The following is a 23,251-nucleotide window of genomic DNA, read 5'->3' as shown; positions in this document are numbered from 1 at the left end:
CAATTCTGTCTCTCTAAGATTTCTTGGTTGGCGCTTGACATGGTGCGTTTGTTCAAATAAGGTATGACTACTCTATAATGCATACATCAGCTTCCCAGGAGTATGCACATATACTCAGCCTGCACGCCGCAATCTACAGGAAGTAATCCGCCACTGGTTTCTTCGCAGGCATGCCTCTCGAGTCCTGCGGTGCCGCCTCGAAGACTCTGTACCGCCTGCCAGGCCCTAATGCCCTCTCCTGATCCTTGGGCTGCAGCACGCCCTGCGAGCGGTTTGCATCGCCGTTACCACGCGCGCTGTACCCTGCATTCGAGCCATCCTCGCCCAGCTCGAGAATAGCAGCCACATTGCCGCAGCGGTAGCAATAGTTGGGAGCACTCCATACTGTGACGATGGAGCTGTCGAACATCTCCTTGAAGCCCTCCATGACGAGCTGATGTGCTCGGCAGATGAGACTGAGGTCGTTCTTGTGGTTGAAGCATTTGACGATGTCGGCGCCGAAGAGGAAACCGGCGCCGCGGGGCGAGAGGCCCCAGCCGTCGATTTCGTCTGGATCCGACCACAGCAGATCGCACATGGCGCCTTCGTGTGGCACTTCTTGTTTGCGGTCGAGAAGCCGGATTTTGTCGATGCTATCGATTAAAGGCGAAAGACCGCCGTGGACACACAAGACCGCTCCCCCCGAGTTGCCACTCGAGCCTTTCGCTGAACTTGACGCGCCGGAGCCCGGTGGTCCGGAGCGTGAGGGGGATTGGCCGGGAGAAGACGGTGGGTTTGATAGTTGTGAGAATTCGTTCTGTGTTCGCACGCGCGGGTATCGGTTCATGACCTGGCCGGTGGAATTGAGAACTTCGATCTCCCATTCGGCCTGGTCTTCGGACATCGAATTCTGTGTTTGCGAGGGCTCGGCAGCAAATGAGGAGTCGGTGGGTTCGAGATCAGTGGCTGCGCCGGAGACGAGAGCGCCGAGCGCCAGGTAGTCGAAGACTTCGCAGCAATATCTCCATACGTTGGCGCTGCCGTATTTGCGCAAACACTCGTCGTAGAAACCGTAGACTGTCGTTATCTGTCGTGATTCGTGATTTCCCCGAATAAGGGTAATGCGGTCAGGGTATCGAACTTTGAGGCAAAGAAGTAGAAGGAAAGACTCTAGCGAGTAGAATCCGCGGTCGACAAAGTCGCCTGCGACAAGTCAGCGCAGCTCTGCCTTGTGGTATTCGCGAAAGCGTACCCATGAAAAGATAGTTGGTGTCGGGCACATCTCCGCCCACGCGAAACAACTCCATCAGGTCATGAAATTGCCCGTGAATGTCACCACATATCTACCACCAGACCAGGTCAGCGACAATCCAGACAGATGCCGTGTAGCAAACATACCGTCACCGGCGCATCCACGCCCACCACATTACCCTCTTCGATAAGCAATTCTCGCGCCTTGTAGCATACTTCGCGCACTTGGGCCTCTGGTATCGGACGACATGCTCGTAGCTGCTCAATATGCCTGCGCCTAGTCAGAACACCAGCCGTATCGCGTATCTGGTCGCGTGTCCATACTTGTCCAAGTCACTCATCTTCAGGGCCGCGCCTAGCGGCGCTTCTGGGTAAGTTCCGGCTTCTTGTCACCCCGCGATATCCTTCCCGCGCTTTTTCTTGAACAGTTCTCCGGTTGACTCTTCCCCCTTCGAGATTGCGCGTGAGGCTGCGGCGATTCGATAGTGGGCTTCGGCGTGGCCTGTTGTGGCGCGCGGTAATCGGCTATCTGCTTGGGTGGCGTAATACTGCTTTCCTTGGGGTATGCAAGGCGTGAAAAAAGGGTGCGGTAGTCGTTGCAGTTGGTCTGGGCTGGTGGTTGACGTCGAAACGGCCAATCTGATGGCTCGCGCAATGCGACAAAGTTCGCGATGATGCACTCGCTATAATCGGCTGGCGGGCCGACCCGTGCTCCATCACACCGCGGCTGCTCAAGCCGAACAACACTAATTGTTGGTACGCACGACTAATAATAATGCTACCTAGGTCATAATAAGCTAATCATGGACAAGCCCAGCGCTATGATCTGGTGGGAAACCACGTCAAGTCGAGGAGTGTGGGTTTCCTCGCCTTGAGGTTAGTGGCAGTTCGACAGGCACCGGTCTTCTACCTGTCCCACTTTGCTTCTAGCCGTGCGTTATACCCGGGGACCCTAAATCATCTGATCCTTCGTCACGAGAGGATGGCTACACGTTTGAGCTATTTCCGGAACGTCCGGTGCAGAGGGACTCTCCAGGGGCTCCCATAGCTTATTTTCCAACTGTAGTGCTTGATGCATTCTTGTAAGAAAATGACCCCACCATTGCGTCTCGAATCGCTCAAAGGATCCCATAAAGCAATGTTCCCAACCTGCAAGGCTGCAAAGGGCATGCCATCACGGTCCAGCAATTGTGCACCATCGGGAATTATACATTGGAGCTCAGCTTCGCTTCTGGAGAAGCTACCTATAGTGCTATAGTGAACTTACCCCGCAACTTCCTCAAAGCATATTCCGGTCCAGAAGACATCGATGAGCAGCTTTAGGACTGTCAGAAAGATCTGCCAAAGGAGTGGCGAGACACCCTGAATCTCAGGAACAGTCCATGATCGACCCAAACCCCGCATGCGAGCTCCTCGGACATCAGGAGCTCGATTGAGGTGGAGCAAGGACAAGGTATATTAAGAGCCTGAGAGACGCGTATTGGTATCATCGGTTCCTGGTACTCGGTTTCAGGGTGGCTGATATTTCCGGCAAATATCATTCAAGCTCATTGACAACATGGCTTCTAGTTCGGACTATGATCTTGTCGTCGTTGGTAGCGGCTTCGCGGGCTGTATGGCTACGCTGAGCTTCCTGGAGGAATGTGCCAAGAACAACAAGCCAGGTAAAGTGGCGCTCGTGGAAGTCGGCAAGGAAGGAGAGAGGTCGGGCGCTAGCAAGTGGACGATGGTACGTCCGATCATTCTGAGCCCTTCGAGGACAGTGTTAACAGTCACAAAAGGCGTACCTCCGCCTCGACAAGGACTTGAACTTCGACTCGGACTGGGTCAAGGAGATGCGACTCGTCAGCAACGGCATGGCTGATGAGGAGTACTGCCACAAGCTTGAGAGAGAAGCGCCCATCTCTGCAAAGTACCTTCAGGAGCGTGGTGTAAAATGGGTCCACCACGATGAGCCAAATGTTCTTCTGGAATTCAAGACTGCACAGCACTTTGTCTTCCCCGAGGGCGGCGGAAAGGCAATCATCGCGAAGCTGTTCGAGCACATCCGTGGCTATAAGAATTGTGATATCCACTATGAGACCGAAGCTATTAGATTGCTGACCGAAGAGTCCGGCGCGATCAAAGGTCTGAAGGTTCGCAAGACCGACGGTCTCCTGCATGACTTGCTTGCTCCGAACGTCGTATTGGCTTGCGGTGGCTTCGAAGGTACGCTATCAGACAAATTCATTGCTTTTGCTGGTTCTGACATTGCCGATACTAGGCAACCAAGAGATGCTAGCAAGATACATCGGCCGCGACTCTCATAAGCTTCCCCTCATTGCTCCCGGCCTGAAATACAACAGGGGCGCAGGTCTACGCATGTGCCTCGAAGTCGGCGCCGGCACCGCAGGGTCCTTCGACGGCATGCATTGCGAGCTGGTCGATACCCGCGCCACCAAACCCGACGCCGTCATCTGGGGCCACAACTACGGCATCGTCGTCAACAAAGATTGCGAGCGCTTCTACGACGAAGGCAAACGCCACCTCTTCGCGACCTTCGAGATGATCGCGCTGGAATGCTGGCGCGACCAGAACATGTCGTGCTTCTTCGTCACCGACGACGACATCATGCAGAAGTTCAAGGGCTCCTGGGTCTACGACACGACTGACCAGCCGCCGGAGAAAGCCGATACCATCGAGGAATTGGCTGACAAAATGCACCTCGACCCCAAGCTGCTCAAGAAGACCGTCGACGAGTACAACGCCGCCGTCAACGACAAGGAGTTCGACCTGATGAAACTCGACGGCAAAGCCACCACCGGGCTGAAAGTCAACAAGACCAACTGGGCCTCCAAGATCGAAAAAGCCCCCTTCTACGGCTACCCGATGACGTCCAACCTGACCTTCACGTAAGCCCCCCAATCCCCATCCCTCCTTCCCTTTCGCCCCTCCTAACCAGTCCACTGACCATCACCAGCTACGGCGGCGTCAAAACCGACCTCCACGCCCGCGTCCTCAGCACCAACGACGTGCCCATCCCAGGCCTCTGGGCCGCCGGCGAAATGACCGGCCTTTTCTACAACGAGTACCCGCCCGCGACCTCGTGCCTGCGCAGCATGACTTTCGGCCGGCTGGCGGGCGCCGAGATCGCGAGCAATCTGGGCATGCCGCAGGGTCAGGTCGAGGGGAAGAGTATCAAGGAGGGCGTGGAGAGTAGGCGGTCGGATAGTTTTATGCTGATGGATAGGGATTTGTTGAGTGGGGAGGGGAGGGCGGTGGGTGCTGCTTAGGTGGTGGGAGGAAGTGGGGTGGGCTAGGCTGGGGGTTTGGGGCGTTGGATGGGTTGGATGTCTTGATGCGTTGATGATTTTATGAAGTTATGAACTTTTTTTTTGTTTTTTTTTTGGAGATCGAGTTACACTTCTCACGAGCTATCTAGATTGTCCGCGAGGAACGACAGCCGATTTTGGAGGCTTTTCTCTCTCATTATCAACAATGTTTTGCATGCCTAGCATCGCCCGAAAACGGCGAACGCCGCGATTGGAAAAATTCACGGCATGATGGACAATGTCACACTATCGATTCTAACCGTACACACACCCTCGTTCTTCCGTCCTCAAGCCCAACCAACCAACCAACCAACCATCCTACCCTACAACCCATCCATCCTTTCCACCCGAGCCGAAGGGCCGTTTCCATACTTAGCTGTTGACGTGCATCCACCCGCCTCGCTACCGCTCTCCCACCCGCGTTGCGCTTGCATGCATATGTACGTCAGCACGGCAGGAGAAAAAAAAAAGCAGAAACCGGATAAGTCACGCCCGGAGCCAACAGGTTGGTCCACGAGACACCACCAGTTGCGTTTATGCCTCCCCGGCCCGCCGGGGCGAGAGAGCATACTTCGTGGCGGCAGGCGGCTGCTTTAATACTGCTGCGGTTTGGGGTGCGTGAACGGGTGGATTGGTGGGGAGGTGGAGCTGGTGTGGGAGGTGGGTGTGGAATGGAAGGTGGAGTATGCATTAGTTTTGAGGAGCTATGTTCTCGTTGGCGTGCCTGTCATGGTTCTGGGGTTGGGTGGCTTGAGGGTGGGACGGGGTGCATCTGGTATTGGCGGGTGGAGCACGGGTTTTTCCTCAGTATAGGTGCGTCCTGGGCCGTTATCGCGAGATGGGAGAATGCGAGCACTTCGTGACAAGGCAAATACTGTATCATCACGTCCGCCGTGGTTTATACATCATTCCGCCCATTCATACAAGTGAACCTCGGAAGCCTTCCGAATCCTTCCTGCACGAGCGACACAGCCGCATCAGCATTGTTCCTGGCGAGCCGAGATCGCTAGATCCCGTATGTACATGTACGTACATACGTACCACAGCCAACTATCGAGCCGGCTGGGGCGCGCGCTCATGCACGTCGGATAGAAAAGAAGCGCGCGACGCGATCCGATACGCGAGCGTCAGCCAGCTCCGCTGAGCTCCAGCCCAGCTCCAGCTTCGCGAGGGGTCAGCAGCGAGCGAGCGGCACAGCTCACACCTGCAGCGACAAGCTCGGAGTAGGAGCCGACCTCGCATGGCGGCCCGGTCATGTGACCTGCACTTCGCGAACGACGCTCCTGCCGCTTGCGTGCCTTGCCCGAGGCTCATATCGGCACGGCTGGCTGGCCTCAGGGCCCCAAAGCATAATTCATCAGAGCAGATAGCGTCGAGCTCAACCCGCGACGCCGCGTACATAAATGTAGGGCTGGCCGGCTGCCCGCGCAGAAACGAACGAACGGCGAACCGCGAGACGACCGCAACGGAGAACGCGTGCCGTGCGATCACCCGATCCTTGGCCTCCGATTTCTACCTTACAGTAGTCCTCCCGCTCGAACGGGAAGAAGATGTCGATATGCGGCGTGCAGGAGTAGTCGCTCGCGCGTGCGCGCGTAGGGCAGACCGCGCGAGCCACGGTTCGGTCTTCAGGTGTCAAAGCGAGGGCCCCCGTTTTCGCGCGGCCGTCCAGGGGCTTCTTGCGAGAGAGAGAGGGTGGGACCGGGCGGCCGTTGCGCGCGCATGGCTGGGGCCCGCTGACTCGCGCGATGGGTAGGCTGCGCTCCGCAATTTGCAGGTTGCTGGGCTGGCGCTGGGTGATTGGGGTGTAATTTTGTTTTTATTTTAGATGGGTGCAACGGTCGTGCGTGAGGATGGGCCACCGGGGACGTTTCGAGAAAATGGGCCGTGGCTGAGGTGGGCGCGCCCGGTAGTGGTTCAACGTGCGACGAGCGAGGCTTGATGAGGCGACGAGACACTTGGAGGGCAAGACAGCAGATGTCACGGTGGGATCGGCGAGGCGAGGCGCGGATGGGCCTGCCGTACCGAGGCGGTGGTCAGCGCGCGCGTGGCCGATCGGCGCGTGGGCGGGCGTGCAGGGCGCAATTGTTTCCTGCTGGGGAGTAGTAGTGGTGAGGTGAGGTGAGGACCGTGAGGCGAGAGGTGACATTTGGGGACGGTGATTGCGTAGAGGGCTGGCGAGTGGGAGCAGGGCTGGCAGGGAGGGAGAGCTTCACTTCGCGTATGTGCCTGCCTGCCCCTCGCGCCACGCTCTCCTGACCGGGCGCGATGCAAGCTTAGGTTGTTTGCGTGACTCGCCGGCAGATGGGAGGGGGCGTGGACTTGGGCGGGAGAAGCACGGGAGATGATGGCGACAGCAGGTCGTTTGATTGCGCGTGCTGGGAGCCTGGGAGCGAGCGGGCTACGGGAGATGGAGGCTCATGGAGCGTGGGCTGGCACGGCGAAGGCGTGGTAGGGGGCCAGGGCGCCTCGCATCCGTCTTCTGTGCGCCTTCTAGCGGCCGGGCATCCTTTGATGCCCACTCCACAACGGACGAGGGCCCCGGCGCGGCGGCGCTGGACAGGCTGCAGACGGAGACACGGACAGGCGCTGGACAGGCTGGCTGCAGACACGGCAGACAGAGACACAGACAGGCGCTGGACAGGCTGGCTGCAGACGAACACACGGACGGGCGCTGTACAGGCTGCAGACGGACACACGGACGGGCGCTGCGAGGGCTGCCACCCTGCGAGGCTTGCACGCCCTGCTGCCGCCCACGCCGCCCTGTCGCGAGTTCTCCAAAGACGCCTGCCCCGGCCACGGTGGATAGTAGGTAAGGTACAGTAGCGGATAGTGGGTGGTAGTGGCTCGAGTGGACAGCACCGTTAGCGCCCAACCTCATCACTCGCTGCAGCCCGCCCACGTGATTGCGCCGGTTCGTTGCTGCGAGCGTGTGTGTGCGTGTGTGTGTTTGTGATTGATCCCTCTCGCGCCCCTACTGCACCTCAGTCTCTCCATGTGGTCCTCGCCAAAACACCACGCTTCCCATCAACCGATCGATCAGTCAATCATCCATCCATCCATCAATCAATCAATCAATCGAACATCCGCCGCCCGTTCGCGCACGCATCTTCGCATACACACTGCACAGGCACAGGCACACCCACGCCAAAGCACGCACCCGCCGCCAGCCTCGCCCTCTCCACTTCGCGCGCCGAAGACGTTAAGAGCAGCGGAGATCGGTCGCTTGTGCAGCCAACCGCCAGCCAGCCAACCAGCCAACCAGCGCCGGCGCCGCTCCGGGCACTTTACCCGCCCTCCCTCTCTCCTCAGATCCAGAACCCGCGCCGTCCTGCACCCAAGCAACGAGCACCGCAAGACTGCACGACTGCACCACCGCATCACCACCGCGCCGCCGCACCGCAGCAGCCTCCGCCCGCACCCTCGCTCGGCATCACCACCACCACTACCACCTCCACCACCACCACCTGCTCCCGCCCGCCCCTCCCCGGTCGCACGCCCGCCGCCTCCCTCCGTCCGCCGTCGCACCCCGTCGCGCCCTCACGCCTTGCTGCTGCCGCATCCCTTACATCGTTGGCTCCACGCGCTCTACCTTATCCAACTCCCCGACTCTGAGCTGCCCGTGCCGTCCAGCTCCCACGCTCGCCCTCTCCCCTCGCCCTTCGTCGCACCCTCCAATCCTTCGCAATGGCGTCAAAAGTATGCATCCCCGCCGCCCGCCGCCTGTCAAACGCCTTCGCCACGCCGCCCTGTGCGACCGCGGGCGCCCGCGACCTCCCTCCCCTCGCTCCCGCGCCAATTGGCTGACCGTCCCTTCTGCAGTTCCTCCGGGAATACAAGCTCGTCGTCGTCGGCGGCGGTGGTGTCGGAAAGAGTTGTTTGACCATCCAGCTCATCCAGAGCCACTTCGTAGACGAGTACGACCCGACCATTGAAGGTGCGCAACACCCCCGCCGGCCCCGCCCGCCGCAAAACACACCGCTGACACTCCTTTCCCGCCAGACTCATACAGGAAGCAATGCGTGATCGACGAGGAGGTCGCGCTGCTCGACGTGCTCGACACCGCCGGTCAGGAGGAGTACTCTGCCATGCGCGAGCAATACATGCGGACCGGTGAAGGCTTCCTGCTCGTCTACAGCATAACGTCGCGACAAAGCTTCGAGGAGATCCAAACATTCCAGAACCAGATCCTGCGCGTCAAGGACAAGGACTACTTCCCCATCATCGTCGTCGGCAACAAATGCGATCTGGAGTCGGAGCGACAAGTGAGCACAGAAGGTTCGTCTCGAAACACTCCTTGAAACGGTCATCCACGTGCGAGCCACGCGCATGCCGTCGCGCTAGCTAGCCGTGTGCTGTCGCGCATCTTGTCGCGCTCGCCACCGGAACCCCGCTAACATTATCATCAACAGAGGGCGCCGCGCTCGCGCATTCATTCGGTTGCAAGTTCATCGAGACCTCCGCCAGGACCCGCACCAACGTCGACAACGCCTTCTTCGACATTGTCCGTGAGATCCGGAAATACAACAAGGACATGTCATCCTACCCCGGCGGCAGCGGTTCCGGTCAGAAGCCTAAGGAGAACCTGGACATGGACGGCGAGCAGGACGGTGGCTGCTGCAAGTGCGTGGTCATGTAAGACGGGCGTCCACCATCGCCGATCGGAAGAGAGAAGGTTGAGGATCCAGTACCCACGACTTGCGGCAATTGACGACTGCAAGGCGACTCAAGTACCGGATTGCATTGGGTATCATTCGCGCCTTTTATTAATCACGCGCGACGTAAACGTTCTTCTCATTACTCGAGAGGAAGGAGCGGGAGACACGCGAGCTCCTCGGTCTCCGCAAGCAAAAAATAAAAAGAGGGCACAGGGAAGCAAGGTGATGGACGGAAGGAAGGAAGTAAGGAAGGGAAAGGGACCTCTCGACACGAGAACAAAAGAGGGCCACTGGGACCGGGACTTTATCGCATTATATCCTTTTTCTTTTTTTTTCACTTTTTACTACTGTGGCATTGGTTCTCTCGAGAGAGCAACGGGCGTGGCAAGCCTCGCTTTCTTGCAAACTTCTTTTTATTTCTCTTATTCCTTTTTTTCTCCAATCCCTCTCTCTACCTTTCTTCTCCTTCCACTTCTTCTCCTTCTCTTCGTCTGAGTCTCACGTCGTTTAGAAGCACAAGCTGTTTTAGTTCATGATAGGGGCGGACGGCGTTGATTCAAAGAGAGGTGCTTCCTTGTTTGTGTTCTACTTCTTCTTCTTCCTCCCCCGATTGTCTTCGTGGACCTTAGTATTCTCATCTGTTCCTCTGACTTCACTTGCCGTCTCTTTCCTCGTCCAAATCGTCCAGTGCGTCCGTGCCGTGCCGTGCCATGCCGTGCCATGCCGTGTCGTCTCACCTCCTTCTCACCTCTCCACGCCCATTCACACCCCTCCCCCCTCCCCTACCCACAAGAACAAAAACTCCGCAAGATCAATCCTCCCCCTGCAACACCCCCTCGATCCCCACCACCTCCTCCGCATCCTCAATCTCCACCACCCGCCCCACCTCGCTCTGGCTCCGCATCAGCTCCTTCGCCCCCGCGTACAGCATCCGCGCTGACTGGCTGCACGTCGCGGGCAGGTAGTTCAGCATCACGTAGGGCACGCTCAGCCGGCCGCTGCCGAGCGTGAGCGGGTGCGAGAGCAGGATGAACCGCGGGCTGTTGTCGGGCAGCGCGTCGGAGAGGTCTTCCATGTTGCTGTAGGTTTCGTGCGGCGTCGAGGGCCGGATCTCGAGGTCTTTGGATATTTCGTCTGTGGCCGTGGCGCGTGGTCAGCCTGGTGGGGTTGTACCTTATGGTGCTTCGCGGCTTCGCGTGTCTTGGCCCGTCGCTCTCTCTCTCTCTCTCTCTCTCTCTCTCTCTCTCTCTCTCTCTCTCTCTCTCTCCCTTTCTTTCTTTCTTTCTGTCTGTCTGTCTTTTCTTTTCGAAGCTGGACAGGGACTGGCGGGGACGTACAGATTACGGCTTGCGGGTCTTTCGCGCGCGAGGTGCTCAGCCGGAATTTGCGCAGGGCGTCTTTGGTTTCGGGCGAGAAGGTGTAGAGGCGGGATTCGGAGGCCTGGGGTTGAGTGTTAGCTGTGGTTGGTTTTGAGTTGGGAGGATGTTCTGACCATTTTGGCGACTGTAGCCTGTAGGGCGACTGTGGTTGCTAAGGTGGAGGGTTGTATTGCTCGGTCGGGAAGATTATCAAAATACCGGTTGGCTTTGCGGCTGCTGCTCTCTCACTGCTTGGATGGTGTGACGTGGGGTCGGACTGCACTGCTCGAGCGGTTCACGGGCCAGGGCAGACCCCGCGTTGCGTCAAGCCATTGCCTCATCGACTCTGTTCCTGGGAGCTCTTCGACGTCGGCGTCTGCTCTGAACCCTTGCACTCCTGCACCTATCCGCCTGAACGCCTCAAACCGAAACGCCTTATGTTTTCGCGACTGAACCAAGTGGCCAGACACCTCACGCGCCCCCTTCCCAACTACCTCCACAATTCGGCCTTCGCAGGCCCGGCTGCAGCAACAATGGCGCAAGAGCGGAGCAAGAGAATGATGAACACCGCAGCCTGTCTGATCATTGGCGACGAGGTGCTCGGCGGCAAGGTAAGCCAAATCACCCTTGTACAACACCTTCAAAGCGCACCCGAACGCTGAAAGCTGAAACCCCAGCCCTAGACCGTCGACACCAACTCCGCCTGGTTCGCCAAATACTCCTTCTCGCTCGGCATCAACCTCAAGCGCGTCGAAGTCATCTCCGACGACGAAGGCGAAATCGTCGAGGCCGCCCGCCGCATGTCCTCCAACTACGACTTCGTCGTCACCTCCGGCGGCATCGGCCCCACCCACGACGACATCACCTACCAGAGCATCGCGCGCGCCTTCAACCTGCCCCTCGTCCTGCACGACGCCTCCTACGAGAAAATGAAGGCCCTCAGCAAACCCCACCCCTCCAACCCCAATTTCGACTGGAACGTCGACTCCCCCGCGAAGACCGCCAAGCTGCGCATGGTCCAGCTGCCCTACGACTCCGCCCTCCCGGACGCCGACCAGGTCGTCTTCGTCGCCGACGACCTCTGGGTCCCCGTCAGCGTCGTCAACGGCAACATCCACATCCTGCCCGGCATCCCGCGCCTCTTCGAGAAGATGCTCACGGGCCTGAAGCCCCGCTTGCTGCCGCGGCTGACGGACCCGGAGGGCAAGGGAGTTCACAGGATCCTGTTCAGCACGCCTATGGCTGAGAGCGAGGTCGCGGGGTTTTTGACGGAGTTGTCGGCCAAGACGGAGCCGAGGGGCGTCAAGGTGGGGAGTTATCCTAGGTGGGGCAAGAGTAGGAATACTGTTACGCTGGTGGGGAGGGATCAGGAGTTTATGGAGAGTTTGGTGCAGGAGGTCGAGAGGGGGGTTCGAGGGCATAGGGTGAAGGTCGAGGGGGAGGATGATGATTCGGGGAGCGATAAGGAGGCGTAGGGGTGGGTGTAATAATGGAAAAACTCAATCCTCTGAACTGACGCTGAAGGCTTGGGGTCTTGACGCCAATGTGCAGGCGCGTTTTCGTGCAGAGACTCACGTGTACATAGCTAAAATCGGACCTATAAAGGAATAAGAAGATTACGGAAGAGGCAGGTAGGCTGCCATTCTATTGACTTCCTCTTAGCTGAAATCGCATGAAGTGACTGGTTCAAGGACGGACGGATTCATTTCGAGCTTTACATATCTCAAAGACCACAAACATGTATAACAGCACAACACGCTTACCTTGTCAATCCATTGAAAGTTGAACCAAAACTTCCGGCCATGCAATCGACTTCCAAAACCACGCCATGCTAATAAGTCCAAACACCATTACCCAGCCCCTCAAACAATGGAAAAATAAAACAAAAGACATCCCCTCAAACCCCCGCCGTATACTCCGGGTCAACCTTACTCTGCTTAAACAGGCTCTTCCCCCTCAACCACTGCTTATACGCCTTATATCGCTTCTTCCCGCCATCCTCGTCCGTAACCGTCAACGGCTCCTCCCGCCCCGCCACAAACTCCTCGAACTCCCGCACCTCCTGCTCGTCCACCCCGTCGTCCCCGTCCCCTTCTTCCCACCGCAGCTCCTCCCCCATCGCGTCCCCGCCCCCGAACCCCCCGGCCCGCTGCACGTACTCCACGTACTCGATGTTCGCGTCCGAGGGCACGTCGGAGGTCGTCACCAAAGGTAGCGTCAGCGGGTGCGCGATGTACCGGCTGTACTCCGCCGCTTCGGCGTCCGTCACGCTCGGGTTGAGCGACTGCGTGTGGTACTGGTTCAGCGTCCACAGGTGCATCTGCGCTTTGTCGGCCGGCATCCCGCTCGCGGAGTCGAAGGTCTTGCTCGTGGTCGCCGACGAGGGCAGGGAGAGCGAGAGCTTGGCGCTCGGCTCGCGCAGGATGCTGGGTTTGTCTTCGCGCGGTGCGGTCGGGGGGCGCAGCGCGTCGCGCGGGGAGTTGGGCTCCGGCGCTTCGTCGTAGGGGTCGAGGATCTTGACGCCTTTGCGGGGCGGGCGGGGTTTCTCGGGCGATTCGGGGCCGGGGGGTTGCCGGTGCGGGTCGAGGCGTGGTTTGAAGGGGCTGAAGTCGAAGGATTTGCTGTCGCGGCTGTGCGGGCGGTCGGGGAGGTAGCGGTTCGTGTTGTTCATGCGGAAGGGGTACATTTTGAGGAAGGAGGAGAGCGTGTAGGGCCGGTAGTATTCCATCCAGTAGTCGTCGTAGTCGTAGACGTTGGAGGTGAATTGTTTCGTTGGTGGGTAGAGGACTGGTGGGAGGGCGCGGGGTTCGAGGAAGGCTGGTGTGTACCAGAGGAAGTAGTCGCGGCGTTGGCGTTCGAGCCATGCGCGAGGGTCAGAGTGGTGGAGGTAGTAGTCTGTCACGAGGTCCCATAGCATGGGCTGCCCTTTGGCCCAGATGTAGTTTCCTAGGAAGAGGTTGTATGCTTCTTGGCGTTGGTTGTCTAGGAAGGAGTTGTGATAGTAGCGCTTGAAGCTCTCGACCATGTCGCGCGAGTGGCTTTGCCAGTGATTCAGTTTCCGGTATGTCGCCATAGTGTTGACCAGATGGGAGCCGCCGTACTGCACGGCGATGGTGTCTCCATGGTCATGGAACATGTGCGTGAAGATGTTCACCGCGTCGGTGTCGTAGTCGACTTCTTCTGCGGCAAGGACACCAAGTGCTTGTAGTTGCTTTCCAAATGCGCATTTGCCAATGACGAATTGTGCTGCATTTGTACGGTCTAGACAATCGATGCAATTCGTTCGTGCGATACCGTTTTGAACATGCGGTTCATCGTAGTCAGAATCGCCGTTGTGGAAGAAACCCGTGGTGCGGAGAATCTCTTCCGCAATAACTTCGAGATTGCCTATGACATCCCCACCTCTGGTCTTAGATGCTCTGCTCATGTCGAACGCTTTGTACATGATCTTCTTGTCCTCGGGCAGGGATTGATTCAGGAACTCTACGCAGTGCTGAAACTCGTACAGCAGCTTTGACTCGCGAGGCGTACGTTCGCGTGACTTAATCAGGTTGAGGACGTAGATGGGACAGCCATAGCGTTCGAAGAGGTTGTCGAAGTGTAGGGCGGCTGGTTGGTAAAAGGGATCTTGCAGGTTGAGGTCGATGTTCGGCTTTGGCGTTACACCGCTGTTATCCTGGGTCCAATACAGCGGGATACTTCCCCTGTGGTGTACGTAAGATGTCCAATTGGGATTTGTGAACAGGCGAGGGCCGGGAGCATGGAACGATGTTGTTAGCATCTCCGAAACGATCTGTTCGGTTTCTACGTCATTGGCCACATAGCCCATGTCGTTGATGCCGCGCTTTAAGAATCGAGCGCCCGCAAAGAAGCGTGATCGGCGGCCAATGATGGTAATATAGACTGCGCGTCCGAAGATATCGAGAGCGGCTTGGTCAATAAACCCATGGATGATGGGCACGCACCAATCATGGGGGAGCTTCAGAGCGTGTCGTGCTGGCTTCAGTAAATGGTGATTCCAGACGAACATGCCGTTGAAATCATGACCGAAAGAATATTTGCCTTCATTGAGCGATGTCCTCTGGCGAATGATATTGTGCTGTAACGACCTGGTAATGTTGTATGAGTAGCTGAAATAGAAAGATCGCGAAAGGTCGAGATTGTTGAGGATGCCCAAGAAGCGAGCTTCTTCGGGATTTCTGTTACTCGAGAACCGCGAGCTCGAGCCAGTCGTCAAAGGTACAAGTTCGGTTCCTTCGACTTGATATACATAATGACCACCAATCATGGCGACCTGCTGGCGCTTTGTGATGATCAACATGTAGTAGGACTCCGTGAAACGTATGAAGCCGAGAAGACCCCAGAAAACGCATTTGAGCTTCAGGCCACCAGTAGCCTTGTTGCCGACATCAATACTGGTCAAGACCTCGTTGAGTTGCTGCCGCTCGTACACCGTGTCATCTTCGAAGATGTTGATCTGACCGGGTGCTGAAGTGCGGTCCACACGTAGGAGTTTGAACAGGGTTTCGGTTATGTCAGCCCCAACGATCCAATATCGAGCGCTCGTTTCGTAGAGTGTGTACTTGTGCATCCGATGATGGTGAGGGCCACTGGACTTCACTCCTTCATCGGTATCCTCTACGCTGGTGCTTGTGTGGCCGCTGTCTTCCGGGGAAACACCGCCTGTGAAGTCCTCTGTGGTGGCTCCTACACGGGCATACAGTGGTGGATCATCTGATGGGTCCACGGAATCGTCGCCATATTCGCCAGGAAAGTCCGAAGTCGAGCCATCCGCAGTCGTCCCGTTGAAATCGTAGGATCTCTCGCCTTCCGAACGCCGAGTAGAGGAGCTTCTCACATATGCCGGTTTGTCATATTCCGGCGACTCAGGACGGCTGGGGGGCTCGTATTCACTATGCGTACTCGGGCCAGCATCCACGGGGCCTTGATCCATAGCTGCTATTGCCTAGCTACCCACGGCGAGTGCTGACCGTGGGAGCTTCCATATGTTTTGCTATGATGGCATAGATGAATCCTTTGTTTTTTGGTGGCCAAACGCAATAGGGTGATGTTCCAGCGTCGGCAAAGCTTGGTGATTTCGCCTAACTAGAGTTGTGGTATTTCCTTGCAAAAGAAGCGCCCTCGCTGTCGATAGTTTGCCTTGAGAATCCCCTGAACACTGCCTTTGTACAGAAGACGAGCCGTATGCACGCCTTCCCGTAGTTGGCAACTCGAGTCGTCGCTTGGGTGAAACGGCCCGGCTGGTGGTGGAGCGGGCGGATGCGGAAGCGGGGTGGCGCCTGCCGGGGGATTCACATGCCGATGGTTGTCGCGTGGGTGAGACTCCAATCTGTACATTCACTTCCCAGCTTCCATCTTCAGTGAAAGAGAGGGTGGTTACGCGAACAAAGCCTTCAGGACATACTTCATCACCGAACACCCATGGACATGCCACCCTAAAGACACGAGATGCTCCTGCTCACTGGCGTGGAGCAGCAACCCATCCACCAACCGATCCGAAAAACACAGCTTTAAATAGGGCCTGGCGATACAACGTCCGTAGTGTAGACAATACGACTTGCGCGACGCGACCGCCAGCATGGATATCGCAGCTGCTTCGAACACAACCATAATACCCTCAGTGACCGACCTCCTCCTCGTCTTCCCTCGCCTAGCGCAACGAGCTGGATTATACCTACACGTACCGGAAGTGGTGGAAGATGTTGTGGGCAAAGTCTGGAGCGGAGGAAGTACGATCGCGCAGGCTACTGGCGAAGACGCAGCGATCAATGCCACCCTAGCCAACACCACAAGCGCGGCGGTTCAAGAGGCGTTTGCCCAAAGTACAGCGGAAGGCGTACAAGCGGTGTTTCAGAAAGCTTGGGAGCAGGGGACCTCATCAGACGGCTCATCGCTGTTTGGAATGGTCTTGCAGGTCGTTGGAAGAATCAAGAATTTTGGAGGAATCTTCGCATACCTCACATCCAGATGGGCACTGGCAACATTTGCTGCCGCTATCATTCTTAATCGGGCACAATTCTACGCTTCGTCCCGCGAACATCTACGCCTCAAATGGTATGTCCGACTAGGCATCTATGCCTTTCCTATCGGCTCGATCCTGCGCCAGCTGGTCATTTTACTTGAGGCCCTCCGCTGCCAGACCTCCCCAGACTTCGCGCTCCTCCGTTATGGCGATCCACTCAAGTCGTTGTCCCTCGACTTTGGAGGCGACGGAGACTTCCTGTACAAGCTCAGCTCCAATCTTCTGTTCTGGAAAGATGACGCTGCCTGCTGCGCCAATCGAAGCATGTCATTACCTGTCCTGGACGGCGACACATCTTTGTTGCGCGGCTCCATGTCGTTGCTGTTCGTGTTCTTCCTGACTCTGTGTGCGAGTCAACTTTTCGAAACTCTAGCATGCGCCTTGCAGGGTAGACAGCCAGTGCCAGAGACCGGGATGACTATCTTCGAGCATTCACTTGCCTTCGCCGAATGCGAGGCTATGATCAGTAGCGCTCTCGGATTCGGTTTTTTCGGTCTTCCACGCCCAGAACTCGCTCCGAGTAGCAACTCGTCAGAGTCCGCTGGACCAATGCTCACTAGGGCAGAGGTATTACAGCGGCTAAACGTTCCACCAGAAGTCCTGCTTGTCTGTGTGATATCTTGCTTCAGCCATCTAACCAGCGCGACACTGGCTGTTGCTGGTATACGCGAGAAGGTTAGACTGATTAGTACTGGTGTCTGGGCTTGCTGCTACATGTCCGCTTTCGTCTGGAGCTTCGTTAGGGTGTTCATGTACCCGATCGAGAGTGTCAATGATCTCGGCGTGCTGCGCTTCCCAACCGTCTGCGTGGTCGGCTTTATTCCGCATCTCGTCATCTCGGTCGGTATTATCATTTGCAGTCTAATCTACGGCATGGCACTGTGGTTCACGGCACTCAACGTTCCGGATGAGGTCTCTTCGAGGATGAGTTTCAAAGAACGGCTCCAATGGGCTTATCGGAACCTGCAAGCCAACGTCCAATTTTCGCAAGCTTCTGCCATCCGCATCAAGATGTCGGAGGATTTCTACACGACCTTACTCAAGATAGGGTTCAGTGTCATGACTGCGGCAAGTGAAGCCGTTTACCTAAACGAGGGCAGCAGGATACAGGTCGCTCAAATGACATGGCTGGAGAAGAAGCGGATCGACGACTTTGCTGTTCGCTTCAACGATCGGAAGAGAGCGATCATTCCGCCCGAGCTGCTGGGCGAAGAGATCGCAAAGGGCGTCGATTTCGTTGATCACGATAATGCCGCTTTCAGCAAGTCACCATACGCACGCGAGCGCAGGTCGAAGCCGAAAGGAAATGAAGCTGAACGGGCCAACGCTACTGAAATCGACAGCGGCCTCGGGATCAAGCAAAAGAGGAGCAGGATGCATCTGAGCTTTGACTTCATGAACGGCATCTTCTGGCTCTTAGTCAGTGTTAATGCACAATTTATGCTCGAAGCTCTCCGTCGACTTGGCGTCCAACGTCGTCCCCAATGGTTATTGAGTGCCGCTGGGCTTTCGGACAGTCCGGACATGGGTAATGCTTCGCAACCAGACAGGACGGCAGATAACCTTCAATTTTGGATGGTTGGCCCGGACGGTGATTTAGGTCTTCCGCAAGATCGCAACGTAGACGTTGAGGCGGAAATGCGTCGCAAGCATCAGCGGACTGGAACCTATTCAACGGAAGAGGCCTTAGGAGATAACGTCTACAGCTGGTGGCGAAGTGGCGGCTGGTTTGGAGACGTCGACTCGAGCGGCGACTACGAGGGACGACCAACCAACGACGATGATGACGACACAACGAGCATGATCTCTATGTCTTCCAACGCAAGCATGTCAGACGCCTGGTCAGACGTCGAAGAAGACAGTGGCCGGAGAACACCCACGCAGAGCGACCCATACGGCGACCGCAGCAGAGAAATCACGCCAATGACCGATGGCAACTTAGACGTCAATCTCCTCTCAAGGCTCCTCAACCCCCAGTCCTCAGCCGACCGTGAAGAAGCCCGCCTCCTCTCTTACACCCTGCAGTCCAACCGCCCACTGACCCGCTCCCAATTCCGCCGCACCACCGACCGCCAGCGCGCCGAGCTCCTCCGCAGCAGCGCCCACTCCTCCGAAGACGAAGAGCGCGACCTCGAGCAATTCATCATCGCCCAGCGCGCGAAAGCCAGGGCTCACAAGCCCTCGAGCAGCTGGGAGAACGGCGGCGAGGGCATGGGCGAGGGCGGCCCGCAGTGTGTTGTTTGTCAGACCACGCCGCGCACGGTTCTGGTCTGGCCTTGCGGCTGTTTGAGCATGTGCGATGATTGTCGCGTGGGGCTGGCCGCGAGAAATTACACGAAGTGTATTTGTTGCAGGACGGACGTGGCAGCGTATTCGAGGCTGTATGTGCCGTGAGGGCCGAGAGGATGGTTTAGGGCGTTTTGGGCTGGGTACATAGGTTCAGGGAGTGTTCATACTAGTGAATTCTTTGCTACTGCTGGTACGCTGATTCCATACTGGGCAGTGAAACGGAAAGTAGATGCTTGACAGCCATTTCATATTAGATCGATCAGAGCTATTCCCGGGCGTCTACATTTACTGACGAGAATCAGCAGGCGAAAGATTGCAGTCACTTCGATGTCAAGACTTTGTCTCAGATCGGCCGTACCTCCTTCAACCGTATCCGCCCTCATGTCTGCCTCTCATCGGTCTTACCAGGCAGCAGTCAAGAAATGTGAATACATCTCCCGCGATGGCATACGCAGAGCTCGCAAGATTCGTGGAACACAAAGATTCGACTTCAATGCCGGCAGTGAATTACACCGTATTCACCTGCGGCACAGCACCATACTGGGGTCCTGGCAGGCTGCAACGTCCGCACTTCGGTACCATGAGTAGTACACATCAGAGACACAAAGACAGAACCTCATCCCAGCTCGCCACAACTTAGCTGCAGGAAGTCTTTCACGATCGCGACCATGGTGCAATTACGGAACGGGAAGAGGACATTCAATAGTAATCTTTGTTCGGACATAACAATAATAATGACTGACCCGCTAATGCAAACCATAGCCAAACCTTCCTCAAAGAAAGCAGCAAGACCTTCCAAACCCCCACGCGTTCATCCTATCTTCAGCCGCGAAAAGTTCGACAGTGACCTCGACTACGACAACGTCTTATTCCGGCCGGCTCTTCTCGCCAGCCGTCTCTTGACAACCCAACAGTCGTACCACTGGCTCGAAGCAACTTGGTTCGGCCCTCGCGGCCCTTGTCACCTTCCAACTGCATACGACAATGAGCCGAAACCGATTCCAGTACCAATGCACTACAAATCCAACTTTGCGGTCGGCTCGCTTTCCCGAGCCGCTAAGAAAGCCGTCGAAGAGCAGCTCATTGGACTTTCTGAACGCATCGCTTTCGGTGTCTGCCCCGATATGAAGCCCGGGCTTATTGCCTACACTAGACCGGAGGGGCAAAAAGAAGGTGAAAGAGGCGTCGCCAGCGCTATCTGGATCAATGCCAAGTTATACGAGGCCATTCGCAGGGAGAGTACTCCGAGCAGGCGCGCGATGTTCGAACTGGATTTAGCGATCACCCTACTGCACGAGTTCGCGCACGCCGCTTGCTTCCACGTCAAAGGTCATCATCCTGAGGACTTTTTCGAGGATTCGTTGGTGGCCGAGGCGGGCTTCGAATACGAGAGTCGGATTTTCGGCGCCTCTCTCTCTGTTCTCAGCTATGACAGTCCGGACAAGGCTTGCTGGAAAGATTGGCAGACGAAGCGGTTCCTTATTCCCGCTGGCTATTCGCTAACAAAGAAGTGCCGCGACGAGATCAACCTGCCCATGGGTGGGAGATCTGTTCCAGTGGACTCAGAGTATGCTCAGATGCTCTTCAACCACAACTTCTGGAAGCGCGACCGCAGCTTCGACGTTGTCCCGACAGTTCTACGCCAGGAAAAGCACCGGTGGCTGTTCGATGCTGCTCCGATGAGCTTTCGCACCTGGTATCTTGACCATGAGTCGGCCCTTCAGAAGAAGAAGAAGAAGAAGAAGAAGAACAATCGGGAAAAGGCTCGGAAGGCGAAAAGGGCTGCGTCTCAGTCGATGATCAGGTCCAAGATGGCCACATTGCACCGTAGTGTGCGTGAACGTTCGGCTACGGGTATTGCGTTTGCGCGTCTTGGTCTGCGGGCTTCCCGACGTGCTCTTGGTGCTGCTTTTGCTGCTGCTATCACTGCTGCCGCTGCCGCTGCCGTTATCACGCATGCCTCAAGCCTTCATGCTAGGGCTACTCGCTCTCGCTCGAAGGTCGGATCTCGGCAGAAGAGATGATCTTTCTACAGACGACCGCTGTTTTTTGGAATACGACACTGAAGCGAAAGCGTGTAAATTCGCTGGGAGAATGATCCTCCCCTTGCTGATGGAATTGGAGTTTTTTTTTGAAGGTTTCGTGTATTCAACCAATTGTAAAGTAGACTCATCAGTGCGGAGAATGGAAGTCTCGTATTATTCAGATGTTCAATCGACGATTTTATGCGTGAGCGGTTTCGTTAGGCCAGATGCCTCTTCTTTTTTTCACAGTTCGATCGAGATCCTGGAAGGGGTTCAATGTTCGCATGTTTTAATAATTTCGCTTTACAAATTTGCAATGCATTTGCTTGTGCCTTGAACTTTTATGGTATCCTGCGCACTTCCTTGTGACCATTTTCCCGTGCCCTTCTGTCGTGGACTTTCAGCTTCTCGTTCGCGTCTTCAATACCATCGCGCCACGACCTGTGTACCAGAATGAAAATCTCCATCGAAATTGACCAATCGACTTGTCACAAGTTGATCATGTTCCAGCGGCCGAGTCTGGCTTGGTAGAGGTTGCATTGCATTGAGGTTACACAAGGCCACGGACGGAATAGTTTGCTGAGGTAAGCACAACGTAGCATCTTTCCAGCGATACATGACTTCACCTGTCATCTTCACCATTGATCAAGTGAATCATGCGATTGCCCAGTAAATTTATGACGTGTAAGTTGACTCGCATCCAAAGTGAAGATACTTCTTCCCCTAAACCCTAACCCTAACTTCCGCGGAGGCCGCGCGATTCTGGCTGGAGCGTCACGTGACATGTCACGTGACGCTGTCAATGCGATGGAATGAAATCCTGATGACCTGACTACACAGGCAACATTTTTCGTTGATGCCCATTCAATCGCTGTCGGTGAGCTTCACATCACCATGAACATCAAATCCCATGTCAACACGTAGTAGTCCCAGGAGATTGAATGTGGATGTACGGCCGGCCGCCAAACCTACCATTGAAACATTGCTTTGTCTCCAACTGTGCAGTCTTTGTCAGCATTATTCGCCCAAGTATCCACAAAGGAGATAGCGATCAGGAGGTCGCGCCAGCTACTCTGATTATCATTTTAGAATGTTATTATCTCATATCACGACGTGGGTAGGTCGATTTAAATGATTCGATCGCCCGAAATCGGCGCGGATCGAGATTGCTACTTTTTGGGGGCTAAGATGTCGTCCACTGGGCCCACGGTTGGGAAATGGAGTCGAACCTTGGAAGAATGATATTGATATTTCGTGTACGAACCATTGACGAATAATGGAGCTGCTCAAGTCGAAGATGCGAGCCTCTGTAGACAACGTGAGGTATTGACAGTCCAAGCAAGAATTCACAGCAACTGAGGATTCCACAATGTCGATCAATAGACGTCGAAGTTGAATGACATTGTCTTTGACAGCAGTCCGATTCACCTCAGTACACAAGCCACAGTTCACAATGCTTTGCAGGCACCGGTCCCTATATTTGCAGGGGTTGTTGTAGCAAGGCCCCCTCGATCCATTCGAGCAACCTTGCAACCTTTCAACCATGGCTAAGCGTTGGAAGAACAACGTCTTCATAGGAGCTGTTCCGCGTACCGCATCTGGGTTGAAGGCCACCCTCAATCCCAGCGTACCATCCTCTTCACCTACGGAGAGCGCTGCCGGGATCAACAATGTGAGGAAGAGTCCCAAGAAGAAGATGCACAAAGATTCCCACAGGGAGAGAGACGCTAACAGGAAGAGAAACTCCCTCCTGAAAAAGGAAGCGGACCGCCAGAAAGGTTTGAACGGCGAGAAAACTCCCAGTAAGAAGAGGAATACCAACGGAAAGGCGAATGCCAACGTGGAACCTGCAACGAGCACCCTTTCTGTGTTCAAGGCTACCTTCCATGCCACCGCTGCATTATTCCGTCCCAAAACAAGCAAACCCACTCTGACCAACGGCAGGATCCTCACCGAGAAGAACCTCTCCGCCTGGGAGCTTTATCATGATCCTCGCATTCACCCTATCTTTGCCCACTTCAATTTCGAAGGAGACATCGACTACGCAGGCGTCATCGCCCCTTGCGCGCTGTTAGCCAGTCGCTTGCTGCGTACTAAACAGTCGTACCACTGGCTCCACGCGACCTTCCATGGGATGAACTCCCCTTCAAGACTTCCATCCGCATGGGCGGATACCAACAACCTCGTGCCATTTCCGGAAGAATACAGCTCCGGCATCGAGATCGGCGGCCTCTCAGAGTCATAGATCTTGAATCTTGAATATTCAGAATCAGGTGAAGCTCAATCAGGAATCAAATCAGTCAGGTGGGCGCTCAATCAGAAATCAATCAGCAATCAG

At 56.1% G+C, this 23,251-nt stretch overlaps 9 protein-coding genes across 9 annotated transcripts; 6 read left to right on the top strand and 3 right to left on the bottom strand.

The window, feature by feature from the left end:
* Nucleotides 1-19: 19 nt before the first annotated feature.
* On the bottom strand, nt 20-1,864 carry WHR41_07553 (uncharacterized protein). Its single transcript, XM_069376157.1, has 4 exons — nt 1,555-1,864; nt 1,378-1,501; nt 1,232-1,322; nt 20-1,182 (listed from the first exon to the last, which is right to left on the bottom strand). The coding sequence occupies exons 1-4, from the start codon at nt 1,569-1,571 to the stop codon at nt 134-136; spliced, it is 1,281 nt and encodes a 426-aa protein (XP_069226574.1). The 5' UTR covers nt 1,572-1,864; the 3' UTR covers nt 20-133.
* Nucleotides 1,865-2,478: 614 nt separating this feature from the next.
* On the top strand, nt 2,479-4,502 carry WHR41_07552 (uncharacterized protein; the record flags this gene model as incomplete). The annotated part of the gene is made up of 4 exons (XM_069376156.1): nt 2,479-2,959; nt 3,012-3,438; nt 3,494-4,121; nt 4,190-4,502. The coding sequence occupies exons 1-4, from the start codon at nt 2,789-2,791 to the stop codon at nt 4,500-4,502; spliced, it is 1,539 nt and encodes a 512-aa protein (XP_069226575.1). The 5' UTR covers nt 2,479-2,788.
* Nucleotides 4,503-8,228: 3,726 nt separating this feature from the next.
* RAS (Ras-like protein) lies at nt 8,229-9,180 on the top strand (the record flags this gene model as incomplete). The annotated part of the gene is made up of 4 exons (XM_069376155.1): nt 8,229-8,240; nt 8,364-8,478; nt 8,544-8,819; nt 8,954-9,180. 4 exons carry the CDS (start codon nt 8,229-8,231, stop codon nt 9,178-9,180), a joined length of 630 nt encoding a protein of 209 aa, XP_069226572.1.
* Nucleotides 9,181-9,470: 290 nt separating this feature from the next.
* On the bottom strand, nt 9,471-10,811 carry WHR41_07550 (uncharacterized protein). Its single transcript, XM_069376154.1, has 3 exons — nt 10,692-10,811; nt 10,537-10,639; nt 9,471-10,333 (listed from the first exon to the last, which is right to left on the bottom strand). The coding sequence occupies exons 1-3, from the start codon at nt 10,692-10,694 to the stop codon at nt 10,011-10,013; spliced, it is 429 nt and encodes a 142-aa protein (XP_069226573.1). The 5' UTR covers nt 10,695-10,811; the 3' UTR covers nt 9,471-10,010.
* A 99-nt stretch (nt 10,812-10,910) lies between these two features.
* On the top strand, nt 10,911-12,345 carry WHR41_07549 (uncharacterized protein). Its single transcript, XM_069376153.1, has 2 exons — nt 10,911-11,168; nt 11,241-12,345. The coding sequence occupies exons 1-2, from the start codon at nt 10,995-10,997 to the stop codon at nt 12,030-12,032; spliced, it is 966 nt and encodes a 321-aa protein (XP_069226537.1). The 5' UTR covers nt 10,911-10,994; the 3' UTR covers nt 12,033-12,345.
* Nucleotides 12,346-12,454: 109 nt separating this feature from the next.
* WHR41_07548 (uncharacterized protein) lies at nt 12,455-15,511 on the bottom strand (the record flags this gene model as incomplete). The annotated part of the gene is made up of 1 exon (XM_069376152.1): nt 12,455-15,511. The coding sequence occupies one exon, from the start codon at nt 15,509-15,511 to the stop codon at nt 12,455-12,457; it is 3,057 nt and encodes a 1,018-aa protein (XP_069226536.1).
* A 645-nt stretch (nt 15,512-16,156) lies between these two features.
* WHR41_07547 (uncharacterized protein) lies at nt 16,157-18,994 on the top strand (the record flags this gene model as incomplete). Its single annotated transcript, XM_069376151.1, has 1 exon — nt 16,157-18,994. The coding sequence occupies one exon, from the start codon at nt 16,157-16,159 to the stop codon at nt 18,992-18,994; it is 2,838 nt and encodes a 945-aa protein (XP_069226539.1).
* Nucleotides 18,995-19,557: 563 nt separating this feature from the next.
* WHR41_07546 (uncharacterized protein) lies at nt 19,558-20,913 on the top strand (the record flags this gene model as incomplete). Its single annotated transcript, XM_069376150.1, has 2 exons — nt 19,558-19,594; nt 19,652-20,913. The coding sequence occupies 2 exons, from the start codon at nt 19,558-19,560 to the stop codon at nt 20,911-20,913; spliced, it is 1,299 nt and encodes a 432-aa protein (XP_069226538.1).
* A 1,543-nt stretch (nt 20,914-22,456) lies between these two features.
* WHR41_07545 (uncharacterized protein) lies at nt 22,457-23,158 on the top strand (the record flags this gene model as incomplete). Its single annotated transcript, XM_069376149.1, has 1 exon — nt 22,457-23,158. The coding sequence occupies one exon, from the start codon at nt 22,457-22,459 to the stop codon at nt 23,156-23,158; it is 702 nt and encodes a 233-aa protein (XP_069226531.1).
* Nucleotides 23,159-23,251: the final 93 nt, after the last annotated feature.

This window comes from Cladosporium halotolerans (assembly GCF_011745625.1).
Source record: "Cladosporium halotolerans strain TM138-S3 chromosome Unknown Sca35, whole genome shotgun sequence".
Lineage (NCBI taxonomy): Eukaryota > Fungi > Ascomycota > Dothideomycetes > Cladosporiales > Cladosporiaceae > Cladosporium > Cladosporium halotolerans.
The sequence above is the reverse complement of the archived record's forward strand: the minus strand, read 5'-3'. Positions and strand labels throughout refer to the sequence as shown.